Here is a 13149-nt window from a genome sequence, read left to right on the forward strand (position 1 = left end):
TGTTTTTAAAAACCTCGAATAAACACATTAAATGCAACCTCCAAAGTAAAAGAAAACGCTTACGTATTGCGTCACCTTGACAATGCCAGCAGATATGTCAAAAGATTCATCTGTAAATAAAGTCTGTGTAAATTAACACTAGTCTTTTTGTGTGTTTTCTCATTGTATTTCCGAGCATGGATGTGTCTAGTACAACACAAACCAACACTACAGGTCTTAAAATTTCAGTCACAGCCAAAATTAGTGTTATTAGGTGGCTATTTGAGCTAAAAAAAAAAAAAAAAAAAAAAGGCGGGTAGGGTGGATGTACAAGTCCAAAATCAGCCATTGAAATAAAAATATTACAAAGATGGAATTGCATATCTGTCTAGTAGAGGAAGTGCTACATGTATTAAGGTTTATTAGTGTTTCTCACACAGTGATACTGTATATACACGTGTTTACTCTGCCATTGTTATACTTGGGTTCAAACTTGTTTTTAGTACTTCAGGCAGGGTTCTAATCTATCATAAAATACAGATCACCTCACATACACGGGCGGGTAATGAACAGGGTAACAGATGGTATACCAGCTGGCATGTTGTGCCTCTTAGATCGTCTCCAACAAACCTTGGCAATGGGTGCTATATTTCAAAACAGCAGCGGCACAAGACTGCGAACCACTTACTAGCTACAATTAGCAGCCCATATGACTAAAGAAAGATGAATATGATTCATGAATATGACCCAGCTTTCAATGCTTCCCATGAGACTAAAGCCTCTCTGTCACTACTAGTACCAGTATGTACTCACCAGACACGAAGTTACACATACACAATTTAATAAGTGTAAGTCCTACATTAAACATCTTACCTTAAAAATAACAAGATCCTTATTTACACTAATTTGACTTTTATCCCACAGGGACAATGTTGTGATGGTCCTCCAAGATCAATTCGAAATTCATCACGTAATCCCAACATAAGACAGTCTTTTTTTTCCTCCCCTCATAGATTCAATGTCACTCAAAATATGATTTAGTTGGAGCAAATATTTGGTTGAATAACTTAACTTTTTTTGTTAATCTCTGTTGCTGTTTAATGCATGAGTTTTTCTCATTTGCCAAAACACAATTCGGCAAAAAAAAAGGACTGCGCACTTCAGGTCCAGGTCACTATAAACCCTGTGGTAGAGACAAAGCACTTGCAGAAATATTAAACATGTACAATGGTCTTTTGGCGGCCTGGTGATCCAGTGGTTAGCGCGTCGACCTCACAGTGCAGAGGTTGTGGGTTCGATCCCGGCTCCGGGCTTCCTGTGTGGAGTTTGCATGTTCTCCCTGTGCCTGCGTGGGTTTCCTCCCACATTCCAAAAACATGTATGGAAGGCTGATTGGACACTAAATTGTCCCTAGGTGTGACTGTGAGTGTGGATGTTTGTTCGTCTCTGTGTGCCCTGCGATTGGCTGGCAACCGGTTTAGGGTGTCCCCCGCCTACTGCCCAAAGACAGCTGGGATAGGCTCCACAATGCCCCGTGACCCTTGTGAGGATAAAGTGGGTCAGAAAATGGATGGATGGATGGACATAATGGGTTTATAATAATTAAAATTCATTAAAAGCATGCATTTGTAGTTATCAGTGTATGTGTTGTAATGTATGCAGTTATGTCAGACTGCATTGCGATATCCTATGCCCTCTCACATAGCTAATTAAGGTAGCCCACCTTATAATAAGGTTACAGGGTCATGGTCTCTGACCACCAAACAGCAATTAGCCAATGCGTGGCTGGTTTCATTGTCCACATAGTTGCCTTACATTAATCTGTCTGTTAAAAAAATGGCTGTACAACTTGATCTGTGCTCAGTTGTCCTAAGCTTCTATGTTTTCAACATTGTGGTGTGAAGATGCCCGCCAGGTGAATCAGCCGTGCGTGGCGAGCCGGTGACTGGTGAGCATCCTGTTTCTCTCAGTCTTCTGCTGCTGAGTTACGTGATAGCAACTCCAGTGTCATTATCAGTGTCCACCCCCTGCAGAGCACCGCGCCAGCTCTGATCCCACTTAAGGTCCTGAGGTGGGCCCATGGACCAATATTGGGACATTGTCATTTGAGGTGTCATGTGCCACAGGTTATTTGTTTAATGTATTTTTTTTTTTTTTCTCCCACATCGCACCTGGACAAGATGATCCAAATACTTTGCCTGGCCATGCTGCTCCCTTCGGGTAAGACAATTTTGTTTGACATTTTGTTTTTGCTAATTGTTGATTTGTTCATAATATTTGAAATACTGCATCTCAGAGCATGGTGCAATGCACTGCCACCTAAAACAAGTTTGAACAAATTCTAAGCAAGAAGTGTGTTGGGGTTTGGTCTATCCAAAACTCAGACGTTAAAGGTGAACTTTGTTTCTGCAGTGGCTCATTCAGCTCAAGGTCACTATGCCCAGAAGCTACTCCATGATTTGATGGAAAACTATACCAGTGCCCTGCGGCCCGTGGAGGACACAGACCGAGCTCTGAACGTGACTTTACAAATCACACTCTCGCAAATCAAAGATATGGTGAGCCCTGCTTCCCTCAAACTCTATGATCATTGCATCGTCCACGTAAAAACCTAGATTTTAATAACCTAAAGAAAAAAAAAGGAGCTATATTTTATTTAATTACCGTAGTCACCTAGAGCCGGAATTGATGCAAACCATACATCGTTGCTGTATTTAAAGACACTGTAAAGTGAATACCGGTACATAGATTTGCTGTTCAATGCGTTCTACATGTTTTTCACCATTTCACTTTCCTGGTTTTTGGGGCATGGCTGAAAAAAAGCCCGGTGACACACTTCAGCATCAAGAATGAGTTGCCCACACTTAAGAAATTCGGCACCTTGGTTCGTATTACTGGTTGCCTGGCACAATTGTAAGTTACTAAGTTATTATTAATAGGGCTACACCTGTTAGTTCCTGAGAGAGCTGGTGGCCAGCGCCTCTTTTTGTGGATAAAAAGCCCTGCAATGACCTCGTAGGATATTTTCTAGCTTTTGGAGGCTTTCAACACGTATAAATTTTTGGCTGAAAAATATTAGGTTGTGTGTCTGGGCAGAAGAAAGATGCGAGACAAATAGTGCCCATTTTTCAGCAGCGTTGTGGTGTCACACTGCACTTGAAAGCAGGAAAATGGCTTGATTTTAGACAATGAAGCTTAATTTTTTTATGATTGATGATTTTTTTTTTTCATCATTCAAATTTGGAAGTTTAACAAAAGTGTTCATTGTGGTGTGTCAAATGTAGAAGTACTGAATGTCACCTTACAGGGACTTTAAGGAGCATAAATTGGAGATTAAAAACTTACCACGCTTAGGGATTTTTATTACACTTACATTAACACGGCTGAAATGGCTCCATAAAAGGAAGCCAAATGGCTATCATAGAGCCCAGAGGCTTAATGTAGTTAAATGAAAAGCTTGGCTCTTAAAGTACCAGGCCAGGCCTACTGTTACTGAGCTGGATCAGGTTACTGTTCAGGTCCACGACAGTTTCAATTTGCACTCAACAACTACCGTAGTTTGTTGTGTGTGTGTGTGTGTGTGTGTGTGTGTGTGTGTGTGTGTGTGTGTGTGTGTAGTGAAAACAGTAAAGTGGTGCTATAGCTATAAATACACACATCAGTGAAGACTGATAATCAAAGTGTGTTTGTGCGCTGGTCGTGCTTTTAGGATGAGAGGAACCAGGTGTTGATTGCCTATCTGTGGATAAGACAGAGGTGGCACGATGCTTACCTGAAGTGGAATAAGGAAGACTATGACGGATTAGAGATCATCCACATTCCCAGCAACCTTGTTTGGAGACCTGATCTTGTCCTCTATAACAAGTATGCCCAGATGTCACTCACTCTTTGGTGACTGCTATGCGATTATAAAGTGTTTTGTTTTGCCAAACAATGTGCTTTCTGTCATATGGCTGCTATATGTCATTTCAACAATCTAATCGCATGTGTATAGACCTGTACTAATATTCTATGTATACGATATATCAGAAGTTGAATCAATTAGCCGAGCAGTCAGATCTCCGAATTCACCTTACAGGATTTTTAACGACAGTTTTCACTTCCAGTACAATCATTGGTGTCTCCAACAAAATAAAATGTTAACCTCTTAACAGTATTAAGTTTTGCAGAAGAGGAGAAGGAGGTGACAATGGGGGACTAGATGCTCTCAAGCTGTTTTGCTACACTCTCTCTGCTCGTCCAGGGCTGATGACGCCTTGTCCGGACCCATGGACACCAACGTGAAGCTACGCTACAATGGAGAGATCACCTGGGACGCTCCCGCCATCACCAAGAGCTCCTGTGTCGTAGACGTCTCTTACTTTCCCTTCGATAGCCAGGAATGTAATCTGACCTTCGGATCCTGGACCTACAATGGAAACCAGGTATGAATAGAATAGAATAGCTTTCTTGTCACTGTACCACAAAGTGCAACAAAATGGAACCATCACAACTGGTTCAAGAGAAAACAATGACAACAATGACCAACAATAAAAATGTCAGCCAACCTCAGCATATATCGTTGAAAATGTGCTTCCTTTTCACCATCTCATCCTTGCCCCACATTGCAGGTGGACATCTTCATGGGCATGGACAGCGGCGACCTATCCGACTTTGTAGAAAATGTGGAGTGGGAGTGCCACGGCATGCCGGCCACCAAGAACGTCATCATGTACGGCTGTTGCTCCGACCCGTACCCTGACATCACCTACACGGTGCTGCTACAGCGCCGCTCTTCCTTCTACGTTTTCAACCTCCTCCTCCCATGCTTCCTCATCTCTTTCTTGGCTCCTCTTGGATTCTACCTGCCTGCAGACTCTGGGGAGAAGGTTTCTCTGGGGGTGACGGTGCTTCTGGCTCTCACCGTGTTCCAGCTCATGGTGGCCGAGAGCATGCCTCCCTCAGAGAGTGTGCCTCTCATAGGTAAGAGACGTCTCACTTTGGGTTTTGCGTTTTAATAAAATGATTTCAACAGTAAGCGATAAGAGTTCAAGTCAAGATTTGTTCATTCCTTCATTGATAAATAGATAGATAGATAGATAGATAGATAGATAGATAGATAGAGTACCTTGACTGATACTGAGACACAGAGAATAGCTTTTAATTTTAATTTTAATTTTACGTCACCAAGTAGAAGGCTGTGCAAAATTACCTGTGTGTGTGTGTGTGTGTGTGTGTGTGTGTGTGTGTGTGTGTGTGTGTGTGTGTGTGTGTGTGTGTGTGTGTGTGTGTGTCTATTACGCAGGCAAGTACTATATCGCCACCATGACGATGGTCACAGCCTCCACAGCTCTCACCATCTTCATCATGAATATCCACTTCTGCGGTCCCGAGGCCAAACCAGTACCCCACTGGGCGAAAGTCCTCATCATTGATTACATGTCCAAGATCTTCTGTGTGTATGAAGTGGGCGAGAACTGCGCCTCCTTCTCCTCCTCCTCGTTCTCTTCATCCGCTCACTTGGCTCAGAATGATGTCAGTCGCCAGTACCTCAACTCCCATATTGGAGCAAACGGCCAAGCGGGATGTCACAGTAGTCGAGAAAAGCGACAGGGTCAAAAGAACCCCAAGCCCCAGACTCCGAAACCACAAGAACATCCCAAAATGAAAACTCAGCACCACATCACCAGGGCAGAGAGGAGCCTCTACTCTACGTTTCCACTTGGGAAGTATGAATGCTCTAATGGGAAGATTGCAACAGGGGATTGTAAAGATGAGCAGAAGCTTCCATGTTGCCCCAGAGACAAAAATCCACCCTGCTGCCCCGAAGACAAAAAAACACCAGTCCAAGGTCCTACGGTAACATTTGGTCCCTGTGTGTTCTGTCAGAATGGCAATGGCATCCCTGGTGCGGACCCTAAATTGGTGCGCAATGTTGAATACATTGCAAATTGTTTCAGAGAGCAGAGGGCCACATGTGCCAAGGGGGCTGAGTGGAAGAAGATTGCTAAAGTGATGGACAGGTTCTTCATGTGGATCTTCTTCATCATGGTCTTTCTTATGAGCATCCTTGTCATTGGGAAGGCCCAGTGACCAATACAGTCAATCTGGTTTTATACTGCTGAGCTCTTTAAATAAGAACCGTACAGTGAAGCGCCATTATTTCCGGGCGGGACCGGGTCTGAACCCTATCACAAAAAGCAAAAATCTGCGATTAAATGATAGCCACCCAAAAATGGTTTGTTATTGCCTATACAGTGGTGCCTTGAGATCCGTGATACTCTAACGCGACAACTTTTATTCACAAACCAAGAATCTAGCGTGTTAATCTTCCAGTGATCAAATTAAAATGACGTATCACAGTCACGATGACAACCTGTTATGGAAAGAATGGATTGCCCAAGAGTCAGTGGCCATGAAACAACTTAAGCCCCATACTGCCCATAGATGCCACAAAATGGCAACAAAGCATGCAATGAAACTCCTTAACTTACTCCAACAGAGTACTTTGGCACTGAGATGCCATAAGATGGCGCCAAAGCAATACTTTAGTGTACATTTGGCCTTAGCGCAAAAAGTAATTTCGTCAAGTTTTTTTTAGCAAACAAGTAAAACTTTATTAATAGATTCCCTCCTTCTAGAAAAAGACATACATAACTTCACTATAAACAACAATCATAATGATAACTTGTGCGCAGTAATGTAATTTTTCCTCCCATTTCTGTCACATATTTGTAAAATCATCGAAGTCTATTTTTCTAAACTTAAGGTTGTATTTAAAAAATTTATATTGATCTTAAAGCTAAAGCACACCACTGTTCTGTCTTCACATTTTGCATACGTCTTGCCTACAGTGAAAGTGCTGCCATGCTCATGGTCAAGCACAACTTTATAGGTCCAATACTTCCCCAACCTTTGAATACACATAAGAAAGAGGATCTGCTGTTCACCTGCATTCACCACAGTGAAATCAGAAACCCAGGCCACTCAAAAGTACAGTGTTAGTACACATTCAGGATTAGCTGAATCTTTTTTTTCTTTTCAAAATCACCCAGTGAATGGTAAATGAGCATGCTTTGTTTGCAGCACAGCCTGGGCACTGGAGAATGTAAGGTAATATGGAGCATTAATTATGGAACACAGTCTGACATCCCCTTCTCCAAAACAGCATGCATTTTAATAGGAGTACAATACCGTACAATGCTGGGCGCATGTAGGCAGGTTGGGTGGTTTTGACTGGAAAAGAGTTTCATTTATTTCATACATCTTCAGGATGTACTGTACATCTGTTCATACATATTTGACAGATATTGCACAACTGCGCGAAATACCCTCCATTCACATTATGCCAATCCAGAGGCACTCTCCCCGATGGCCACGCGATGTTGCAGAGGCGTGTCAACCAGGAAAGCCCCGCAACATCCAGAGCCTTGAAGAACTCCGGGCAGATCTCATCCACCCCTGGGGCTTTGCCACCGAGGGGCTTTTTAACCACTTCGTGGCTTCAACCTTAGAGATAGGAAAGCCCACCTCAGAGTCCTCAGACTCTGCTTCCTCTATGGAAGGTGTGTTGATGGAGTTGAGGAGGTCTTCGAAGTATTCTGCCTGAGTTGAGGTTAGCTGCGCCCCATCTCTACTGTACACAGTGTTAATGGTGCACAACTTCCCCCTCCTAAGACGTCGGATGGTGGACCATGATTTCTTCGAAGCCGTCCGGAAGTCGGCCTCACCCAACTCTTCCTACGTCTGGGTTTTTGCCTCGGCGACCGCTGAAGCTGAGTTCCGCTTGGCCAACCGATACCTATCAGCTGCCTTTGGAGTCCCACAGGCCATAAAGGCATCTGCGAATAAAAATCCCTCGTTTAAACTTTAAACAGGTTTCCTTTAACCTGTTTTTTTCAGTGCCATTAATGAGTTTAGAGTGAATGCGATACAGCTAAAATAAAAGCTATTACTGTAATCACAAAGCCTGGGGAAAAGGCTCATCTGCTCCACATACACGTAAACACATTCTCACATAGACTGTTTAGATTTATATATTTTTTTTCTCCTTAGTATTTTTTATACTATGGCAACACTATTACGGAAAAAAAGATATCATACTATAAACTACTTTGGGTATTTAATACTTTTGTTTTATTAATCTGAATTTAGAATGCTCAATAATCCACATTTGAACAATTTAGGCAGGTAAGTGACGTTTATTTGCGGTCGTGGATTTGTGCTGTAGTCTCCAACAGACAACATTCCTCTCTCGAGAGACTCGTTTGGTACGGGCGTGCCCACGACGCGTGACGGTTGAAGCGTGGAACAATTTAATGTCACAAAGAGAAGTCAGTTAAGTTTTTTTTTTTTTTTTTTACAATCCGCAACTGGGCATAGTAGAAATTGGCGGCCCTAAAAAATTCACTCTCTTAGCAGAGGATGGTTTCGATCCATCGACCTCTGGGTTATGGGCCCAGCACGCTTCCGCTGCGCCACTCTGCTGTTCGTGGTATCACCATATACACCGAAATATCCTATGCCTTCATCCCTTTTCAACCGCAAAAATGCTCAACGCGCTGTCAAGTTTCTTTATTGGCCTTTATTCAACAGCAGAGGGCACTATAATGCTGTGTACAGTGTCATGCTGCTGTGAGCATGTCGCTGAGTCTGGTGGAAGTGATGCATCAATTCGCACTGCACAATCTCCTTTCCGGTAGTTGGAATTACTCTAGTACATGAGCGGAAAAGGGCACTATAAAATATGTAGCCTATGTATGTATGGGCGGATCACATGAGAGAAATTAAATGGTCATAGCAGCAACAGTCACACTCGTATTTTTTGATCTTGAAAACAAGCAACAAATACAGGTGGCAGGATGATTGGTTAGCACACAGGTGTCAAAGTTCGGTACTCGAGGGCCGTCGTCCTGCATGTTTTCCATCTCTCCCTATTGCAACACACCTGATTCAAATGAACACGATCGATATCAGGTTTCTGCAGAGCTTGTTGATCATTTTTTTCCAAATTTTATTATAGATTTTCAGTGCTATAAAAATACCAGGCACCCACAGTATAAGTACAGTATACCAAAGAGCATAAACATGATCAAATTATGTTTCAAATTTTTTGATGCACCTTTAAATAGTTATTTGTATCAAACATACTGACAGAAAGTGTCCCCAAAGGAATCTAGTGCGGTGCAAGGTGTTTACGAGGGGACGCCTATTCTGCTACGTCCCTTAACGATCCGCCTTTTCCCCCAGAAGTTTGGAAAAAGCTTGTGGACGCCATCTGCTGCATCCGATTAAGGTTTGAGCTGTTTTCCATAACTTCTCATTTGTCCGAATATGCGGGTTAAACGCTAACGAGCTACAGCTCCTTCATTAGGGGGACCATGCAGTTTCATTCTTGATTCGCCGCAAACGCCACTTTGACATGAGCTTGTGGTTGTCTTGGAGATTCTTGCGCGTCTATTTGGGAAATGCAAACTTCGCTTTGCATGTCTAGATCTGATTGTATTCTGTCGACGCGCGTCAAATAGAATCAGTGCTAGGAAAAGAACGTTACGTTCTATTTCAGGTTATCCCTGAAATTGAACGTCAATTTTTACAGTTCGGTTTCACTTCAGTGAAGACTGGAAATATGAGTTCGTGTACTGTATTACCTAATTTCACTTAGACTGAAAGAACATTTTTGCTGCTGTTGTTGCTGTTGTAGAGAATTAATCAGCAAAGGAAAATAATGCATTAAGAAGGAATTCAAAGAAAATTAAATCTAATGTAAGCAATTAGCAGAACAAATCGGAGATTGCGTTGCATGTTGCAATGTGGTAACAAAAGTTTTTGTCTAATTTGGCTCCGTAATATTTGTACACTTTGTACAAAGTTGCAAGTATTATGTGATTGACAGTAATACTGTGTAAATCGATACAACAAAGAATTGTACACCCTATATGTATAGCATATTAATTGCAGTAATTCCTAATCACTGTTTTGTGGTACATTATTGTGCCATTAGAGCTCAGCAGGTGTGCCACAGGAAATGACCCGATTTCGCTTAAATCGGCTAAACATTATTTATCGAGTGCAAATAATGTATCTTTGCTCATCTCTCTATGTCAGCAACATAATGTGATAGGCAGAACATTTAATTGCATTTCCACAAGACCTCTCATTGTATTGTAGATGTATAACAATTCTGTTTTATATGTAAAATAAGTGCCTTACATACTGGAAATATGTGCCTTAGTTCGTTAAAGGGAAACACTGCTCTGTTCTGATTTCAGATGTCTGAGCAAAAAGAGACACCGGTGACAAAAGCAAACAGTGGGAGATGTCATATCGTTTCCAAATGGAAAACAAATGAACCTATTTCCCAACATGAGGGTGAAACAGACCTCCAGAGTGGTGCCTCTCAAGTCCCCTTGAACCTCGTGAGCACCAGCCAAGGTCACGCTGCTTTCCCAGACAGTGTTTACCTGCTAGCTTCCGTCATCTTCCAGAACAGCCACCAGGAGAAGCCTGCAGGTCGCCAGCTGGTGAGGTATGGTGAAGGGAAGGAGCTGCCTTTGCCACAAGTTGAAGACGAGATGCTACGTCCTGCCTATGAGCTGGCCTTCAATACGCTGATATGTAAGAGACTACTAATGCAAGTTGTTTTTCTTATAAATGCACGTTTGAGTATGCATAAAGCTAATCGTGACTTTTGACTTTGTCATAAAGACTAGAACAGGATGAAAGGATCAAAAACGAATGAAATGAATGCTTTGCAAGGGCTGGACTGGTTGTTTGCATTTCTGCGTCACGGTCAAAAGGTCCCGGGTTCAAATCTCAACTCAGACCCTTCTGTGTAGAGTCTTCAATATTCCCTTCATACTTGTGTCAGTTTCCTCCAGGTAGTCTACTCCAGCTTCCTCTCTCATCCCACAAATATGTATCGTATGGTTTGTTAATGCTCTCAGCAGTTGTTCTAGTGGCCAGTCAAGTGTGTATCCTGCCTTTTTCTGAAAGTAAGCTGGTTAGGCTCCAGCTCATCTATGATCCTAATCACAACAATTGTTATAGAAAATGGATGGATGGATGACTGAAGTCATACAAAAGCCAAAGCAATATTTCCCATAGGAAAGAATGTAAATCCAATTAATCCATTCCAAAAAGTAATATATTTACATTTTTAATGGGGAATGACTATAATTTAACAGACAGACAACAATGAGTAATAAATACAGATAACTATGAAATGCATAAATGAACTGCATAAAATCACTTTTACCTTTATTAAACTTAAAACCGATATTCAAGACAATGAATGTATTACCATATGTTATAATCTGTCAGCAACTCTTGTGAAAAAGATTATACTGCATCTAAGCAAGGAATTATGTAGCACGTGCTGGGTGACGATCCGTGCCGCTCACTCCTGTGAAGATGTGCTGCACCCCATAAAGCACCACAACATCTAACCATGCTTAAATTCGGCTGAGAAAATATGAAGTTAGGAATACAGACAGAGGAAAGAGGGTGAAGGGGCATGTCTGAATTGGAAACAAAAGACCAGTAGCACCAAAAATGGCCCTACGTCCATGATGCAACGTGTCATGTTGACATGTTTACAAGTCTTACAAGAAAAGTAAGAAAGTTACGCATGCACAGGAAATGTTTTATGTAGGTTATTGATTCTAGGAAGTAACTGGCCAAGTCCCCCAAGCGGGTGGACGTGTTTGGTGTTGACAATTGTTAACAATTTTAAAGGTCCAAAAAAAACACATCTTGCAAAAACCGAGCCTTACGAAAATTGAGGTTCCACCACTGTATTTTGCATGTGTTAGTGGTCTTCTGGAAAACTTCCGTCTTAGCACTTTTCCCACCTTAAAAAAAAACCCTGTTGTTTCTTTTATCAAATGCAGTGAACCCTTGCATATTCGCAATCCTGTACCATCTTGGTGCCAAAGAACTATGTCGATGAGAGGTGAGGAGCTTCATCTAGACAAAAATAGTGCTTTGCTGACATCTTGTGGCATCTTGGTCCCAAAGAACTGTGTCGGCATGAGTTGAGAAACTTAATTTAGACAAAAGTAGTGCTCTGCCATAATCCCGTGGCATCTATAGGCAATTCTAAAAATTTTTAGCGGAACATCACATGCTGACACATTTTTCAGTTTCCGGTAGGCCTCTGCCTCTATTACCCACAAATAACAGGGATTTCTATTTAGTACCATATAATCAACACTGTCTTATTCAGGGTAAACATGCATGACTTTTCAGTGATAATGTCAGTGGCAACGTTCATTTTGATTTAATTTTGCTTTTGTGAGCAGAAAACGTGTCAGTGTGTGGATATTAATTTGACAAGTAGAATTGGATGCAGCGAGATGGATGGAGGGCAAGAAGAAGGGGAAAATGCTTTCATTACCAAGGGGAATTTCCGTCGGACTCTTCAGATCAATTTGTCTCGTGGTGTGTTATCTGCCATGAGGGTGGGGTCTTGCTGGCCTAAGTGTCACGGGTGTGTATTCACCATGGTGTTAAGGACGGGAAGGTGAGGCAGCGAGGGGGGGTGGAAATCGATTCATGTGTTTTGTAGTAGATGGAGAGGTCATGCGGGTATTGGGAACACCCTCACAGCTATGAATGATTTTGCTCCATTACGCTATCCATCCACTGAACCAGGACATGCCAGGGCGACTCCAAGTCCCATTCTTAATGCAGATCATAGCTGAGCATCCATCACCAAAGGCCCCGGCACTATGTGTCACCGACACAGATTAGTGTAACACGACAGGTCATAGTACTTACACTTGTGGAGGATGGACTGAATTTATTTATTTATTTATTTGGTACAGTGCACATTAATCAAAACAAGAATAAACAGTGTAAATGCGCCGGACTTGGCATAAATGCTTAGTTTTCAGCCAGAGTCCCAAGGCAGGTTTCTTAACATAAAAACATATATATATATATATATATATATATACCGTAGAGAACATTTCAGACTGATAAGTTTGACGAGAGGTATTGGGGAGGCCACTGTGAATTTCTAATCTCTTTGGCAACACAATGAAGGCAGAGTGCCATCCCAGTGTAAAACATTCAAGAGAATGTGGCACTGCAGGAAAGTTCCGTCAAGTGGCCTGGGAGACACACGCACACACACACACACACACACACACACACACACACACACACACACACACACACAGACAGAGC

General features: G+C 42.1%; 2 protein-coding genes and 1 non-coding gene across 3 annotated transcripts in view; 2 read left to right on the forward strand and 1 right to left on the reverse strand.

Annotated features, from left to right (window-relative positions):
* The first annotated feature begins 32 nt into the window (after positions 1-32).
* LOC109518793 (neuronal acetylcholine receptor subunit alpha-9-II) lies at positions 33-6799 on the forward strand. The gene is made up of 7 exons (XM_019874864.1): positions 33-121; positions 1528-2199; positions 2392-2537; positions 3689-3843; positions 4223-4403; positions 4590-4941; positions 5264-6799. Exons 2-7 carry the CDS (start codon positions 2118-2120, stop codon positions 6049-6051), a joined length of 1704 nt encoding a protein of 567 aa, XP_019730423.1. The 5' UTR covers positions 33-121; positions 1528-2117; the 3' UTR covers positions 6052-6799.
* Positions 6800-8373: 1574 nt separating this feature from the next.
* trnam-cau (transfer RNA methionine (anticodon CAU)) lies at positions 8374-8445 on the reverse strand. The gene has a single exon. It is a non-coding gene; the product is annotated as a tRNA-Met (tRNA).
* Positions 8446-9010: 565 nt separating this feature from the next.
* The window catches only part of LOC109518809 (putative methyltransferase NSUN7), a 37922-nt gene continuing 33783 nt past the window's right edge, over positions 9011-13149 (forward strand). Inside the window, exons 1-2 of the mRNA XM_019874898.1 lie at positions 9011-9253; positions 10230-10575. Coding sequence (XP_019730457.1) covers positions 10230-10575 — 346 coding nt within the window. The 5' untranslated portion in view covers positions 9011-9253. The remainder of the gene's footprint in view (positions 9254-10229; positions 10576-13149) is intronic.

This window comes from Hippocampus comes, unplaced genomic scaffold, assembly GCF_001891065.2.
Source record: "Hippocampus comes isolate QL1 unplaced genomic scaffold, H_comes_QL1_v1.1 scaffold118, whole genome shotgun sequence".
Classification (NCBI taxonomy): domain Eukaryota; kingdom Metazoa; phylum Chordata; class Actinopteri; order Syngnathiformes; family Syngnathidae; genus Hippocampus; species Hippocampus comes.

Excerpts from the sequence above, each read along its gene's own strand:
- LOC109518793 (XM_019874864.1), top strand. The coding sequence starts at position 2,118 with ATGTATTTTTTTTTTTTTTCTCCCACATCGCACCTGGACAAGATGATC. Across the intron at positions 2,200-2,391 it reads GGCCATGCTGCTCCCTTCGG|TGGCTCATTCAGCTCAAGGT; the intron begins GTAAGACAATTT and ends TTGTTTCTGCAG. Across the intron at positions 4,942-5,263 it reads AGAGAGTGTGCCTCTCATAG|GCAAGTACTATATCGCCACC; the intron begins GTAAGAGACGTC and ends TCTATTACGCAG.